General features: G+C 36.7%; 1 protein-coding gene across 1 annotated transcript in view; it reads left to right on the top strand.

Moving 5' to 3' along the window:
- Positions 1–18,135, top strand: part of ADGB (androglobin) — a 159,239-nt gene that overhangs the window by 77,968 nt on the left and 63,136 nt on the right. Inside the window, exons 14-18 of the mRNA XM_059941038.1 lie at positions 4,609–4,738; positions 11,451–11,487; positions 12,353–12,539; positions 13,731–13,794; positions 17,495–17,597. Coding sequence (XP_059797021.1) covers positions 4,609–4,738; positions 11,451–11,487; positions 12,353–12,539; positions 13,731–13,794; positions 17,495–17,597 — 521 coding nt within the window. The remainder of the gene's footprint in view (positions 1–4,608; positions 4,739–11,450; positions 11,488–12,352; positions 12,540–13,730; positions 13,795–17,494; positions 17,598–18,135) is intronic.

Below are 18,135 nucleotides of genomic sequence, written 5' to 3'. Positions count from 1 at the left end.
ATTTTGTGATTTGTGCAGTTAAAAATGTATCCCTTGGTGACAAATGTATTAAAGTTTGTGTCAATGCAGTGATCATAGGAAAATAAAATTTTTAGGTTCTATTTCACAGTAATAAACAGTTAAGATAAATTTTGAATTGGTCAAAATGAGGCCTAAATATGTCTGGCTTTACAGTTTTGGCTTCTGTTTTAGAACAACACAGTATTTTGTTTTACTTTAAACATTAACACTGGGGAATGTTTTTGGTTATTACCTGATAATTAAATCACAAGATCAAATGATTGTCATAAAAACCTGGGAGGTGAAGTCTGTCAGTCTTAGAGGAGAAAAAAAGAGCTAACTAAATACAACAGCAAAGACAATGAAGAAGAAAAAGGAGGAAGGGGAGGAAGAATCCAAATTTACTAATATTTGAATGTGACAATAGGGGTAGAAATAAAAATTATCATCCTGGGTCTAACGTTTTTAATGAGTTCATAGTGGTGAAAAGGAAGTCCACAGATAGCAATAATGAGAAGGAATAGTGGGTGATATGATTATTACCACTAAAAGTGTGGTGATTTGTTGTGAAGCAATTGATAACTAACACATGGATATATACATATATCAAGGATTATCAAATCTATTCTTTAAATTTGTGCAGTTAAATGTACTTCAATAATCCCTCAGTAAAGTTGTAAAATATAAAAATAAATAATAGTATTTAAAATGGTTAAAAAAATAGGGATTCTAGAACCAAGGAATATAATAACTGAAATTTTAGAATTCAGTGGATGTGTTTAATCACAGATAAGATACAGCAAAAAAAGACAATTAGCAAAGTGGAAAACAGGTCAAAAGATAATATCCAGACTGAAGTATGGAGACCAAAAAAAAAAATGAGGAAAAGTATAATAAAGACATGTAAGAAAAGTTGAAAAAGACCAACATACTTGCAAGTGGGTCTCAGAAGTAGAGGATAGAGAGTTTGGGGAATAATCATGAAATAAAAATATAATGGCCAATATTATCCCAAAAGTTAAAAAAAATCAAGTCAAGATTCAGCAAGTTCTGAAAAAAAGTCAAGTAATGTAAATGGGGAGAAAACTGCCGCTAGATAATCATAGTAAAACCATAGACAAACATAATACAATAATACATAGATATAAAGCAGAAGAAATACTGCTAAAAAAATCAGCGTGGATAAATGTCACACACAAAAATATTAGACCAAAGAAATCTGGTATAAAAAGTATACAGTTTAGTTTTAATTATTCTATTAATATAGATTTTTAAAAAGAAAAAAAAAAGCAATATATGGTGTTGGAAGTCTTGATAGTGGTTACCTGTGGCGAGGAGTGCTAGCTGTGATTGGGAAGCACATCTGGCAGGGCTTGTGGAGTGCTGGTAATATTAATATCTCTTGATCTGAATAATGGTGATATGGCCATATTTACTTGGTGATTTTTCAGCAAGTTTTACATTTATGATGTGTGTACTTTTTTGAACTTTTTTTTAAACTTTACTAGAACATCATTAAAATTTTTGAACAGCTTATAGGTCACAAATATAATGACCATTAGGTATGTTTCATCCTTCTCTTAGATATATTAAAATCCACGATAAGAATATAAGTTGATGAATAAAAGCAGTCAAAATTTAGATCAGAAGTCTGTTCATTGCACTGTCCTACTTTTAGAGCTTCTTTACATCATAGCCCGTTAATTTACATTTTATGGACTCTAGTTAAGTTGAAAATATTAGAAACATTATTCAAATGTTTTAACTTAAAGCTCCTGCAGTTCTATGCATCAACAATTCACTGAAAAGTGGGTGAGGAGGGACCCCCTAGGCAGCACTAGTAGACAAACATGGCATTTAGCCATGTCAAGCTTTATAAACAGAAAAAACAATTTGCTGCTTCTTTGGTTTTAAAAATTTGTTCTGCTATGTATTTGCAAATCTAGTTTTCCTCAAACTTTCATTTTAACTTATAAAAATTCTTATTTTATACATAAATTATTAATTTCTATAAAAGTTTTAAATAAATTTAGTTAGCTGAATTTATTTAAACATTTTAAATTGTATTTACAACAGTACTGTATTTTATTTTTGCTTTAAGCAATTCTTGAAAAGCCAAAAATCACAAATAAAATCTTGCCAATTATATAAATCATTATTAAAAGTTCAAATAATCAAAATGTTTTTTGGTAACCTTGGTTTTTCCTATGTACACTATTAGTTTTTACAAACCAAAATTTTCTTATAACTTAATTATAAACCTAAAATTAAATATAAAGCTACACATTTTATAGCCTAATTTGTTGGATTATGTAACATGCTACACTTCTTTCACCTGTTACCAATACAAAATACCGCATAAAGACAGAATTTTCTTAAACTTAACATAAAAATATTAATGCTTTATACTTTTTCTAATTAATTTTATAGTTAGTGTTATCCACTAAGATGATGATTTTACCATTCCAAATAATTTTTGATTATCTCTTAGCTTATTGAGATTGCATATTACTCAAATATTTTGCGGATTGTATGAACCAGAGCTGCATACACCACCAGGACACATTTTCTCAGGATTCAAACTGTCACACACAGACTCCTAGAATCCCTATGCCAAGAGAGACCACAAATGCGTTGGTTTCATAACCTGAACTTCCAACGTTGACTCTCTTACTTAATTTTCTTATGCTTTCTTTCAGCTTTTTAACCTAATTAAGTTGGATGAAATTCTTTAACCCAGGTCTAGGTGACTTCAACACTTGATTGGATTCAACTAATCTATTCACTGCTTGAACCTGTTATGAATTCCCTAGTATATCCATTTTATCTGGCAGAGCCAAAAGCAAAAACATGTGAATGGCATTTCCTTGTACCTGACTGCTGTACAGTCAGAGTTCTCAGGTCAGCACAAGAGCAAGCCGGCTTTTTGGCGAGCCCTGGAGAATGAGTGCTATGCAACTGCCTTTCCTTGGAACGCTGTCACTGTAGCAACAACATGCCCAGTTTGCCCAGTCCTGGCTCCTGGCCTTGTTTTAGAGAATCAGAGCCTCACAGATATGTTTGTGCTACCCTCTAGTGGCAGTTTCAGAGACATTTAGCTTGAGGTGAACCAAGTTTTACAGAACACTAGCAAGGAAAAATCCAAAAGTATGGGAAGTTCTATATACATGAAATTTAATTTTATCTTTGAAACACCTAATATATTTGTACTATAACAAATATCTTTTTATTGTACCCATAAACTTCTAGCTGTGGCAACATTGATTTGGGGTCATGTCAGCAATAACTTTTTTTTTTTTTTTCAACTTTTTGGGTTTGTTTACTTATTTATTTATTTATGGCTGTGTTGGGTCTTCGTTTCTGTGCGAGGGCTTTCTCTAGTTGTGGCAAGTGGGGGCCACTCTTCATCGCGGTGCACGGGCCTCTCATTATCGCAGCCTCTCTTGTTGCGGAGCACAGGCTCCAGACGCAGAGGCTCAGTAATTGTGGCTCACGGGCCCAGTTGCTCTGCGGCATGTGGGATCTTCCTGGACCAGGGCTCGAACCCATGTCCCCTGCATTGGCAGGCAGATTCTCAACCACTGCGCCACCAGGGAAGCCCATGTCAGCAATAACTTGAAAGAAAATACTGTATGCTTGGGTAGCTAGTATAAATATCACAGTTGTAAACTTAAGGGCTCAACGTGCATCATTAAATTTTTGACTCCAAGCCCTATTTCACTGCTACACTACTCTGATACTTAATTAAATCACTTCTAAATGCCAGGTTCCTATGTGTTCTGATCATCAACATTCAAAGATGGCCACCATAGCTTTACAATAAATAGCGTTCCAGAAAATTTTTACACCATTCCAGTGACTGATAGAGAATATTGCTTCAGTAGTATATATAGCAATTAAATATTTTTTAACATGAAGCAAAAGAAATTACTGGTTGTAAAAGAATGAGAGTGATAAAATGAAAAAAATCAGAACTTTCTATGGTTGACCAAACATCACTATGCAACGGAATATTATTCAGCCATTCAAAACGAAGGAAATCTTGCCATTTTTGTGACAACATAGATGGACCTTGAGGATATCTCAAGTGAAATAAGTCCGACAGAGAAAGACAAATACCTTATGATCCCACTTATACGTGGACTCTAAAGAAGACAGACAAGCAAACATGCTCATAGATACAGAGTACACGAGAACAGACTGATGACTGCCAGAGGCAGGGCATGGGGGTGGATGAAATGGGTGATGGGGGTCAAAAGGGACAAACTTCCAGTTGTAAAATAAGTAAGTCCTGGGGCTATAATGTGCAGCATGGTGACTATCGTTAATAATACTGTGTTGTATATTTGAAAGTTACTAAGAGAGTGGACCTTAAACGTTCTTATCACAAGGAAAAAAAATTGTAACTGTGTGTGGTGGTGGCCTACGTTAACTAGAATTGTAGTTATCATTTTGCCATATATACAAATATTGAATCAACATGTTGTATACCTGAAACTAATATAATGTTACATGTCAAGTATATCTCAATAAAAGCTGCAGTTATTTATTAGTAGCTTTAAACAAGAGATTAAGATAACAGAAGATTTTTTCTTTTTTTTCCATTAGTCATTTTGTACGATCTTTGATTAAGAAAGGGGTGCTTCCAGGATCTGGTTTATCTTCCCTTACTGAAAATGATGAAACTGTAACCTTTAGCCAGACAGGCTTAAGTCAGTTGACAAGAAATATGTCTCAGGTAACTATGTTACTCTTATTATTAGCCTGATTCTTAACTATAAAAAATTTTTTTCTTAAATTGTGAAATATATTATACATAAATGCATTTGAGAAGAATAAAGAATACTGAAAATAAACTTCTTACGTACCCATCTTCTGGATTAGAAAGTGGAATATTCATCTCTCATAGATGTCTCCTGTGTTCTCTTTTTTTTGGGGGGGTGCACTGCATGGCATATGGGATCTTAGTTCCCCAACCAGGGATGGAACCCGTGCCCCCTGCAGTGGAAGCACAGAGTCTTAAACACTGGACCGCCAGGGAAGTTCCACGTGTGTCTCTTCTGAATTGTATCTCCTACCTGCCATACAAGGTCTGGTATTTGTCAGCTCCACACTCTTCTAATTTTGTCAGTTATGTACACGTTTATGAACAATATATAGCTTGGTTTCATTGTCATCCTCATTTTATTTTTGTGGACTCTTGTATTAATTCTTCTGGGATTTCTTAATGTTGTTTATGAGATTTGTCTCTTTTGCCACATGTTACAGTTCATTCATTTCATTGGTCAAAGGTATTTAATACATAACTAGTCTACCATTTAAAAACATCTTTCACAGTGTTAATGGCTACATTCATTGCTTTTTGTTTCTTGCTATTGCAAGCAGTGGTACCATGACTCATCTTGACTGTCCCTGTACACACATGCAAGAGTTTCTGTAGTTCCAGGGTTTGTGAACTTTTATGTGTTATGTCTCCCTTTGTCAATTTTCTAAAACACACGATGAATACAACTTATCTCTTTCTGCGTATGAGCTGAGTATTGGCAACAGGGAACAGTGGAAAGCAGAACAGCTGTCTGGGTTAGCACCGTGTGAACATACAACGTCACGATTTGGTGGTTGAAGGTATACTAAAGGATAGCTGCCAGATAGTTGGGCAGTTCAGGTTACAGGAGTGTCTGTAGACAGGAAGATGTGACCACATGGAATCCAACAATGGGCCTAATAACTGCTGTAACTTCAAAGTAGTGATTAGCATATGTGACATTTCAGATTTTGCAACAACTCTAATATAATGTAAAATGTTGTGATTTCTTTCATGGATAAAGTCACAGTTATTGCCAATAACACTGTAGCTACTCACCTGCATTGATAAATTAAAAACTGAAGAAAACTGAATGCTGAACTTCAGCTAAAGATGAAAATAATCTTTCAAGCAACCATGTTCATGGATTCCTGAAATCTAACCATGGGCCCCAGTGGACACTAGCCTAGGAAGCTCTGTTCTAGGATATGAATCTGGGAGTATCACTGATGGGTCATAGGACATTCACCTTTTAACCTTACAATAAAATGCGCTGGATGAGAATTTTCTCTGCACACCACATTCTGGCCAACCCATATATTGTCTGATATTTCAACTTCTGCCAGTGTGGTAGGTGTGAAAGGGTTTTAATGCATAATATATTTGCATGTTCAAAAATAAAATTATAAGGCATACATCAAGAAGTCTTGTTTCCATGTAAGTACTTCTCCCACTTTCACTGCTTTGCCCTCTGTAGGACACTTTCAGGGTGTCTTTATGTAAATATAAAGAAACATACAATATTCCACCTTTTTCTACTCAAAACTTAATGAAATTTTTTTAAGTTTTTACTTAGTAAATACTGGAGATAATTTCACTGTGCCTAAAGAGCGTCTTTATTCTTAAAGTCGCATACTATTTCATTATGTGAATGAACCATAGTTGATTTCTACCAACCTCTATAAATGGTATAAGATACATTGGAGGGTACAGAATCACACGCAGGTAAACACATTTTTTAGAATTAGTTGAAAAGCAGAGACTAACAGATGAGAAATCTTGCAAGAAGAATGAATAGACTTAAACATTGTTAAACTTTTTTTCTTAATTTCAAAGTACTGTATGCAATAGTTTTAAAGAGTCAAAAGTTACCAAAAAGGTAATCACAAAATAACCAACCTGTATTACCCCTCCTCATTCTTTAGCCTTCCTCCCCAGAGTCAATCACTTTTATTTAAGTGTTTCTTCTGCTATGTGTCTCCATATTTCTAAGTAGTAGGCTGTATGAAGGCAGAAATCTTGATCTTTATCATATACTGTTTCTCCCTCAGCACCTGCAAAGATGCCTAGCACATGACAGACACTGTTACGTATTTGTTGGATGACTGAATTCCGTTCTTTCTCCATCTATCAATTTAAACATTATCTCTTGACCTCTTGCTGTAGAAGATAAGGATTTAGCACTCTCGTATTCACTTACCGTCTCATACCTCCACTTTCCTCTGTCTTCAAGATTTTTTCATTTCACAAGTTTTTGTCCAATCAGTACTCTAGCTGTGAGGCTGGATACCAGAGCAGACCCCGTTGAGATTTCCTGAGCTGTTACATAATGCTTCTCACCTAATAGGGAAGAAGCTGTTGGGGAAGCTAAGAGTTCTACGAGCCGTAACAGCTGGAGCCCTAACGGTGGAAGCGAAGGGCTCTGCATTGTGGCTTGATTGGCAGGATCTCTGACTGAGATGCCCACTGCCCCCTGGGAGTCTCAGTGCCCCTTGTATACTTCCCAGGCCTCTCACAGGTCTGGCTCCTGGCTCGTAACTGGGACTGGCTGCATAACTTGTGGAATGAAAATGCAGGGCCCCTTGTTCAACAATTATTAAGAATGTCAAGAGAGTGACAGCAGAGCATTAAAACAAACACAGGGCCCTTCTGAGCCCAGCGCCCTGAGTGATTACACACTCATGAAGCCGGCCCTGCTCTTGAGCTTGCCTTCGACACACAATCTGGCTGATAGACTGCAGGCAATAGTGAGGTGTGCCATTTCAGGCCGAAGCACTTACTGAGTCTGCACGTGGCTTTGCAGCTCTCTGCTTCTCCCACAACCATCAGGAAACCGCGTATCCCAGTGGCAAGGCTACAAGATACAAGTTTCTAGATCCCTACATCACAACTGGGAAAGGAATCCCTTGAAAAGGAGCCCCCCAAAATGGGCTGAATATGAGGGAGAAATTAACCCTATGTGTTAAGCCATTGAAATTTCAGGATTGGTTTGTTACCTCAGACTAGCCCAGCCTAATATAGTTTATGTTTTTAAATAGCAAAATTACCCTACCTTTGCCCTTAAAATAGATACAAATATTAGGGACACTAGGCCTGTCTTCAGACTTTCCTTAGGAATTAATATTTAGTGCAAGTCAGGCATTAATTATTTACCTGTTTCCTTTTCCACCTTCATCATTACTTCAGGCTGTAATAGAAGAAGGATGGTAATAAATAAAAGTATTCTTCCGTTAAAAAATATTCTAGCTGTGGAAGGATTTTTATTGGAGAGACAAATTTCTTTTCTTACACAACTTTTTGTACAAACCAATTACTTCATTTTTTTTTCTACGACACATTAGGAAACCTTCCCAGACACTCTTTTTAAAAAAAAGAAACACCATTGAACAAATACCTTTAAACCCCCTTTACCACACAAACACATCAGATAACTCTACCAATGCCGCCTGTTTTCCTGGAGATATCACCCTCTGGAATCCTTTGCTCTCTTGCTCTTGTTCCAACTGATGGAAACTTGCACCTGTCATCATTGGACTTTCTTTTCTCTCTCTCCTCTGATGGATTTTCTAATTCTTGGAAACTATGCTCTCCTGCTACTTGATACCCTAATTTAGGTGGTGCACATCTTCTAGTGCTCCCTGAGAAAAACTGCGTGGGAAGTGAAAATTATGAGGGTTTTGTATGCCTGCAGATGTCTGTATTCCACCCCCTCCCCTGATTTATATTTTGGCGTGTTGTAGAATTCCAGTGTGGATGTTCTTTCTTTCAGAATTTTAACTCTGTTCCTTAACTTTTGTCTTTTACCTTCAACCATTGCTCTTAAGAATACAGATAACATTTTGATTCTTGATCTGTTCTAGGATGACTCTTTTTTTGCCCCTCTGGGAATGTTTTAAGACATTCCTTCCATTCTTGGAATAAGAAAAATTTACAATGATTGGCCGCGTAAATGAGTCTGTTTACATGAACTGTGCTAGGTACTCCATGAGCCCGTTCAACCTGGATACTCACGTTTTTCAGTTCTGGAGAATTTTCTTATACTTTTTCCTCAAGAATTTCCTTTTCTGAGAACAATAATATTGAATACATTCACATTGCTGTGCCACTAACCTCCAGAAATCATTTCATCTTACAAAACTAAAACTTTATACCCATTAAATCATTCTGCATTCCTGCCCCTTTTCAGCCCCTTAAAACCACCATTCTACTTTTTGTCTCTAGGATTCTGATTACTCTAGGTACCTCAAATAAGTGAAATCATACAGTATTTGTATTTTGGGGGCTGGCTTACTTCACTTAGTAAAATGTCCTCACAGTTCATCCATGTTGTACCATGTGTCATAATTTCTTTCCTTTAAGGCTGAATAATATTCCATTGTTCATGTACATATACCACCTTTTGTTTATCCATACATCCGTCAATGGATACTTGGTGAATAATGCTGCTATGAACATGGGTGTATAAATGTTTCTTTGAGATGCTGCCTTCAGTTCTTTTGGGTATATACTCAGATGTGGAATTGTTGGATCATACGTTAATTCTATTTTTAGCTTTTTCAGGAACCACCATACTGTTTTCCATAGCAACTGCACCATTTTGTATTCCCACAGAAAGTGCAAAAAGGTTCCAATTTCTCTACATCCTTACCACATAACAGTAACAATAACACTTGTCATTTTCTGTTTTTTTTTTTTCTTTTTTCTTTAACAGTAGTCATCCCAGTGGCCGTGAGGGTGGTATCTCATTGCAGTTTTGATCTGTATTCCCCTAAGGATGAGTGATGTGGAGGACGTTTTCCATGTGCTTGTTGGCCATTTGTATATTTTCTTTGGACAAATGTCTATTCAAGTCCTTTACCCATTCTTAAATTGGGTTTCTTTATTTTATATTGTTTTTGTAGAAGTTCTTCATATATTCTTGATGTTAACCCTTTACTAGACATATGAGTTGCAAATAATTTCTCTCATTCCATAGGTTGCATTTTCACTCTGTTGATTACGTCCTTTGAATGACAGATTATTTATGTAGCCCAATTTATTTTTACTTTTGCGGTCTGTGTTTTTATTGTCATATCTAAGAAACCAATGTCAAATCCAATGTCGTGAAGCTCGTCACCTATGTTTTCTTTGAAAAGTTTTTTAGTTTTCGTCTCTGAGTCTTTTGTATCAACTTTACATCCAAACTTTCTATTGAATTTATTTCACTTTCCTATTTTTAGTTTCTAAGAACTGTCTCTTGTTCTTGATTGTATTTTTATAGTTTATTATTTGATAAATGAGTATCTTCTTAACTTTCTGATATTACTAACTTAAAAATTTCTCCCTATATTATCATTTCTGATTCCTATGAATCTCCCTACCCACACCCATTAGTTTCTTTCTTTTATATGAGACTCTTTCCTCAATTATCTAGCAGTACTTTTTTGTACACATATATTTAAGGAATTTATGAAATTAAAGAGCTGCTGATTAGAAGAAGCTTTATGGCATGGATAGAGCTTGTCAACTGGAAGTTTTAATTTGAGATAATTGGGGGTAAATGAGCTTCATTTGGGGTGGGACTAGCTCCAAATATCAGATTCCCTGAGGATTTTCCCTGGCTCTGTTCAGTGTCTCAGGTTAAGGGTCCTCTAATCTCCCTGCTGGGGTGGAATGTGGTCATAAGGATTGTTATATCCTTATCCACCAGAGTTATTAAAGCCGAGCAGCACAGAGTTCCTGAGAGTCTCAAAGTTCAGCATGTGGATGTTCACTTAATTCCTCTCCTCTCTATGTAGTAAACTTTCTTGCTTCCCACAGTATCTGTGAACCCAGATCTGGAGACTTTTCATTTAATTTCTCTACTTGAAGCAACTTCCAGTGTCCTGTTTAGGCAGAAGAAGGATAGATGCTAAACCAGAAGGGATTAGGGAGAAGTGGGGATTTGTCTGTTCCTTATATAGACATTCAACCCATCCCTGTATTTTCAACCTGTATCTCATTCTGTCCTTCCCAGATGCCTGCTAATTGTTTCTGGGGTCCTAAGGAGTGGATGGGCTTGCTTCTCACCAGCACTTAGTATTAAGTTTTGTCTACTCTGTTGTCTTCTCCATATACTTTACATCATCCAAAATATCACCCATCAGTCTGTATAAATTTATACCATTTTATCTTTTATACTTATTTTAATTGTGTCCCAGAGATAACAGAGTCATACATGTGGAGCTTATTTTCCCTATTAAAAATCTGAGAAAACATTTTTATAATTTGAAATAATCCTTAGGTTCCGTACACTAATTATCAATCATAATCTCATTTTACTCCATCTGTATTAATTATAGGTGCCTCATACCAACTAATATATCTACTTGGGGATATTATTGTTTTTATTTAACTTTTATTATAAGATTCAAATGTTTAATACACTCATATCTTCTGTATTTTAATGTCACAAATTTAAACTCTCAGCCAAATTCACATCTTTTGAGTTTTAAGGTTAAAAACAAATTTCGTTTTGCTGTAGGTTTTAGTAAGTATTTGTAGAAATCTATTTCTTCAGTGTTTAAAAGACTGTATTAACTCTTTTAGAAACTGTGGTGCTTTAGAGAGCTGTAATGTTTTGTCGAATTTATAAATGGTTTCTTAACGTGTTCCTTTCATTTCACAGGGTAATGCTGCTTCACAAGCTATACTCAGAAAAGGTAAATTAATAATCTTCTCAAGACTTTTTTTCACAGACATCAAAGCACAAAGGGGTCTCTGCTTCTCGACAGCTTCTTGCTCTCCCTCCTCCTGGCTCTCAGCAGCCTCCCTCCAGGGCTTCCTCTGATGTGTTGAGTCTAATCTGCTCTGGGCTAGAAAAATCAGATAATCTCACTTGTTAAATTCAAGCTTAAAGTCAAAATAAAAGACTATCTCATTAAAGTCCCATGAGTAAAATTCTTGTGTCTTAATGCATGCACGTTATGATCAAAGCACTGGAACCATTGCAAATTCCTCAGATCCTAAATAAAGACTTGACCAAGGCTGAAATCCAAAAAAGTGTTATTTGGCATGTGCGTATATAACATTTTGGTTCAAGAAAAGTGTATGAGAACTTTATGCCATTCCTTGATAAACATAAAATAAGATTACGGAATCACTGACTGCAGGGCTTACAGAAATACATCCATCACAATAGATCTTTCAAGTTTTTGCTTCTCCTTCTGTTGTCTGCGTCAGCCCCTCTTACATGAATATGTCTGTTTACAGCAGATTTTAAATACATAAACCAGCTAACTTGTGTTATAACTTTAATCTCTAAAGAATGTGTGCACAAATTTATGAAAGTGATTTCAAAATTTCTGGACACTCTGCATGTAAGTTATGATTAAATTCTCCTGAGGGTATGAAAGTGGGTCTTTGTATGGACCTCTACAAATTTGAGGCCTGCATGTAAACTATTACCTCAGTAAATATTTTCTCAAAAATAGATTTTGATATGTGAGCTCTCCTCTACAATTTTTCATATCTTAATAATTTAATATTTAACAATTAGGTATGTTTGACATGGTTGTCTTCTGCTGTACGCAGATGAACTACCAGACTATGGATTGAATGATGCAGCCCATGCAGCTGAAGGAATCAGTCTGGAAAGAGACTTGGTCAGCCAGACAACAGCAACACAGGAAAAATCGAAGGAGGAACTTGCAGCAGTAAATAATGGTGTTTCTAAAGAAATATGGTTAGATTTTGAAGACTTCTGTGTATGCTTTCAGTAAGTATAAATTTTTGTGTGCATTTAATACAGTGGGTATATAAGCTATTCATTTTTAGCTTTCATTTAAAAGAGTTAAGCCAATATTAGTCTGGTGTTGATATAATATCAAACAAAAATATTAGAAGGATATTTACAACAGCCAGGTCACGGAAGCAACCTAAATGCCCATCGACAGACAAATGGATAAAGGACATGTGGTACATATATACAATGGAATATTACTCAGCCATAAAAAGGAACAAAATTGGGTCATTTGTAGAGACGTGGATGGACCTAGAGGCTGTCATACAGAGTGAAGTAAGTCAGAAAGAGAAAAACAAATATCATATATTAATGCATATATGTGGAATCTAGAAAAATGGTACAGATGAACTGGTTTGCAAGACAGAAATAGAGACACAGATATAGAGAACAAACATATGGACACCAAGGGGGGATAGTGGGGGGGGGGGTGGTGAGATGAATTGGGAGATTGGGATTGACATAGATACACTAATATGTATAAAATAGATAACTAATAAGAAAAATATTAGAAGGAAATATGGATGAGTTGATTGTCCACATGAAACACGAATAGCCAAACCAGTCTCAGGCCAGTTTCAGCTTATCCTCAAAGACTTATTTGTTTATTAAGATGAAGGCAGTTTATTCACTGAAGGAGATCATTTTTGTCCCTTTCAGGCAACTAATTCAATACAGTTATTATTTTTTCTCAGCTTTATTGAGATGCAATTGACAAATAAAATTGTAAGTATTTAAAGTGTACATGGTGATGAATTGATACACATATATATTGTGAAAAATCCCCCCCATCAAGTTAACTAACATATCTATCACCTCATATATTTATTTTTTTATTGTGTGTGAGAACATTTAAGTTCTATTCTCTTAGCAAATTTTAATTATACAATATAGTGTTATCAATGATAGTTGCCATGTTATACATTAGATCTTCAGACCTTATTCATCTTATAACTGAAAGTTTGTATCTTTTACCAATCTCTCCCTATTTTCCCCACCCCCAGCCCCTGGCAACCACTTTTTACCTTTCTGAGTTGTTATTATTTTTTTAACTTTCATCTGTCTTTACCTGTTTTGCCTATAATTATTTGCTTCTGAGAAACTTAACATGTAGTACTGTTTTGTTGCATATGATGACAATAACCTGTTATAAATAATGTTTTCCAGGAATATATATATTTTCCACAAGCCAAGTTCATATTGCCTTAACTTTCAAAAATCAGAATTCAAGGTAAATAGATTATGATCTCTTTTCTTTCCCTTCTTACATTTTTAATGGAATCATGCTAGTGAAAAACTCGTTCGGATTTATCAAGCATTTCTAAACTTCTAACATAATTATATTTAAAAATTTAAGGGACTTCCCTGGTGGTCCAGTGGTTAAGACTTCGCTTTCCAATGCAGGGGGTGCGGGTTTGATCCCTGGTTGGGGAGCTAAGATCCCACATACCTTGCGGCCAAAAAACCAAAACATAAAACAGAAGCAATATTGTAACAAATTCAATAAAGACTTTGAAAAATGGTCCACATCAAAAAAAAAAAAACAAATAAAAAATATTTAATTCTTAGGGTCTTCTACTAATCTCTGATCTAGACAATAAGCAAAATTCTTCTACCTCATATCCCCAAGTGTGATCCATTAGATTTTGTTGTAGTGGTTCAATGCTGAGCCGCATTATTATATAAATTCACATAAAGGAAGTTTTGACTTATGAATAAATGAAGGAAAAGCACAAGTAAATTCACTATATTTGATTTCAATTAGTGTTTACTGACTTGTGCACAATTCCTAAAATATAAGCACATTTTCACTATCATTTCTGTTATTTTTGCCCACGTTCTTCCCTCTGCCTGGAGTTCATTCTTCTTCATATTTATTGCCTTCATCTGGCTAACACCTAGAAGTCCTTCAGAACAGCATGGATGTCCTTGACCCTGTGAGACCTCCTTCCCTGCCTGTAGAGTCTGGGTCAAGTACCCTGACTCCATGCACTCTGTATGACTGTCGCCACCCCGACACTTCCCTCCCTCCATCCTAACTGCACGGTCACTTCTCTGTGCCCCTCCACCTACCCAGCCACTTCCCGTCAGCAGCTTAAGGAGGACTCCATCCTTTTCTTTACTGTTGCAGTACAGGTCCTGGCATGAGGTAGGAGCTTGGTAAAAAAAAAAAAAAAAAAAAAAAAATTGTTGAATGAATTAACGAACAAATGTCACATTGAGTGGAATTTTGTGGAAAACTATGAAACATATCCTGGGAAACTAAGTTGTGCTGAAACTTGCATGTCACTTGTATGGGGCCCTGCAAGCCCCCAGTGATACTCCCCCGACACATCCATGAGCTGTATGCAGAGCTGGGGAAAGTAGGAGGCTTGGTGATGACTTCTCCCTTTGCACTTGTACAAGATGAAAATGCAGGCAGAGAAAACCGTTTGAGCATCCCTCAAGAGGTGCTCTGTAGCTGGTTGCCTGCTCTGAAAGTAAGAATCAGGTCTGTAGTAGTGACTGGGGTGGCGTTTGCAGGGGTGGCAGAATGGGTGACCTGGTTCTGAAGTCTATCTATAAAAACGCCCAGAGGAATGCTTTGATTTTATGAATATTACAAAAAACAAAACAAAACAAAAAACCTGTTAATTGGGAATAGTGGAACCCAGAGTACGGTATGAGAATAATATACAGTTTACAGTTAACTTAGGAATGTTGTCATATTCAAAATATTGGCAATAATTAAATGACAGTCATTTACAGGTGTTGACTCTGTTCCTAGCCCTGACCTAGGTTCTTTATTACATCGACTCCTCATAGCAAACTCAATGAAAGGACAATTATTATTATCAATTTTCAGGTTAGGAAACTGAGGCAAACCAAGTTTGGGTAAAATGCCCAAGATCACCAAACTAGTAAGTGGCGCAAGCATCACGAGAACTGCGTTTGTCCGATGTAAAACCTGCGCCTTTCTCACTAGTACACCTTTGGAGGAAGCAGATGAGTGGCTCTGGAGCTAGACTGCCGGGGTTTGAATCTAGATCACATCTGAGGTGGGACTTGAGCAAGCTATTTAAGTTCTCTTTGCCTCAGTTTTCTTATTTGTACAATGACAGTGAGAGACCAACATCATAGAGTTGAGAAATGAATGAGAGAACATGTGTAAAACACTTAGGAGAATGCCTAATACTTAGTAAGTGAAAATAAATGCTGGCTGTCATTATTATTACTAAGAGCAGTTTGCATATGAGTTTTTGTTATACATCACCACCCTAATATATAGGTGTATGTGTGTTCGGAAAATGGCCAACTGTTCTTTATTCAGATCCTATTTTTATGAAGTGATGGTAAAAAGAGAATTGTATTTTCCTTGTAAAGTCCCAGCTTAGCAAAATAAAATGACGGCATCCGTTATGAGTCCCTTCACTCCGCTGAATTTTTTTTTAACATCAATGGTCTGAGAAAATGATGACTTTTTCTTAGAGGATGTTTTAGGTACCCAAACTTAACGGCCTTTAACATGGATTGTTCGTGGTCTGAGGCCAGACAGTCCTGATTTTAGTGGCCACAGGCACTGCCAGCTGAGCTGGAGACACACAGCCTGAGGCCTGTCTGCTGCACATGCCTTAGCTGTCCCCTGGGAGATGTCATGGGGGTCGGCAAGGGGCTCACAAAGGTGTCTGGTCCCCGCACCAGAGCAGAGCCCCTGAATGTGGCCTCGGGGCCACCTCACCCTCAAATTCTCAGGCTCTTTAAAATGACAACAAATGATCTCTAGGCAGAATCCCCTCCTCAGCCACACAGGCTGCGCTGGCAAATGCAGGGCCCTTCATAGTTTTAGATGGTGTTTGAAACAACTGCCTCTATCACCAACATGTGGCAGCCAAAAGAAAACAAATGAAATAAAGTGTCTAATGCTAACTATTGGAAGACATTGAGGGAAGTGATCATTTTAAATAGTTACATTGTACCAAGCGTTTCTAGAAATCTTGTTATATTTGATTAATAAGGATCTCTTTTTTCACAGTATTGCTAGAGATTTTTCTTTTGTATTGCAACTTGTTATTTAAATATTGTTGTTCAATAGTATAGGAAGCTTTGAAAGTGTAATGACAAATTAACACATTTACCATATACCATCAGTCAAAATTATGCTGAAGCACTGGGAAATTGAAATGCAATAATAGCCCAGTAATCGTGAAGATCAGTATTGGAGTCAGGTAGATAGATAGACCTACTTTTGAATCTCAGCTTTTCTACTTGCAAGTGCTGTGACCTTTGGCAATTTACTTACCCTCTCTGTGTTTCAGTTTCTCCATCCATAATTATGGATATTAACGGTACCCACGTAAGATGGATTAAAATCATATTCATGTAGTCCTTATGTGGCTGTCCACTAAAGAACATTCCAGTTGTGCTCAGTACTTTCTTGCACGCCCAAGACAAAAATCCAGTTTGGTTCATTAGCGTACAATGGGTATATTTCTGAGGATCTTGTAGAAAGAAGGAATAGAGGGTTTATATCAAAAACCACCAAGTAGCATACCTTAGTACATTTCCATTCTCTGCCAAAGTTACTCCACGGACTGTTTGCTTATTAAAGGCCTATCCTCTGAGCACTGCTCAGCTCTGGGCTCAGTCTCTTCGTCTACTTGTCATTTCTGGAATAAGCATATCCCTTTTCTTTACTCATGGGAAGGAGCTTTGGCTCTCTCTGATATGGTGGCCAGTCTCACACAGGCCCTGCAGACCCAGCTTCCATGGACTGCTGCCAGCATTCACCGGTGTGATTTTCTTCCTATCATTAAACCTGTAAAGTACTTATCGTGGTGTCTAGAACACAGTAAATTCTCTATAAATGTTAGATATTGTACTTTTAATAGAAGTGGAAAATACAGCATTAATAGGCTGACATGAAATACAATGATTGGTCTGATTTCTTGCAGTTCTCAGATGAACGTGTGTCCTACTATCTATTTGTGGACAGTCTAAAGCCCATTGAACTACTGATTTGCTTTTCTGCATTGGTACGCTGGGGAGAATCTGGAGGTAAGAAGGCTATGAGAAAATGACTGTCTGAGATCCCAACTTACTTTCTGTTCAGGGAAAATGTATAATGTGTGAAGGAACTTATTCCCTCTCCAGACCTCCTAAGATCTTCCTGCTTCTCTGACATTAAGGATTATACTCGCTCTTGCCACCTGTCCCTCTCCTTGTTGTGGTCTTACGGTCACCTCTTGAGCACACCTGGTCCCTCTGTTTTTCTTTCCACCTATACAAGTCATCATTCTTTTTTTTTTTAAGATTTTTTGATACAGACCATTTTTAAAGTCTTTATTGAATTTGTTCCAATATTGCTTCTATTTTATGTTTTGATTTTTTGGCTGCAAGGCATGTGGGATCTTAGCTCCCCGACCAGGGGTCAAACCTGTATCCCCTGCACTGGAAAGCAAAGTCTTAACCACTGGACCGCCAGGGAAGTCCCACATGTTATCATTCTTGATTCTTTCAAAATCTATTGAAAATCATGACCTCTTTCTTCTTTGATTTGACAATTCCAAAGATCATTTCCTCCATCCCACCTTGG

The sequence above is a fragment of the Balaenoptera ricei genome, chromosome 12 (assembly GCF_028023285.1).
Source record: "Balaenoptera ricei isolate mBalRic1 chromosome 12, mBalRic1.hap2, whole genome shotgun sequence".
NCBI lineage: Eukaryota > Metazoa > Chordata > Mammalia > Artiodactyla > Balaenopteridae > Balaenoptera > Balaenoptera ricei.
Note: the sequence above shows the minus strand (reverse complement) of the source record. Positions and strands in the feature narration are given on the sequence as shown.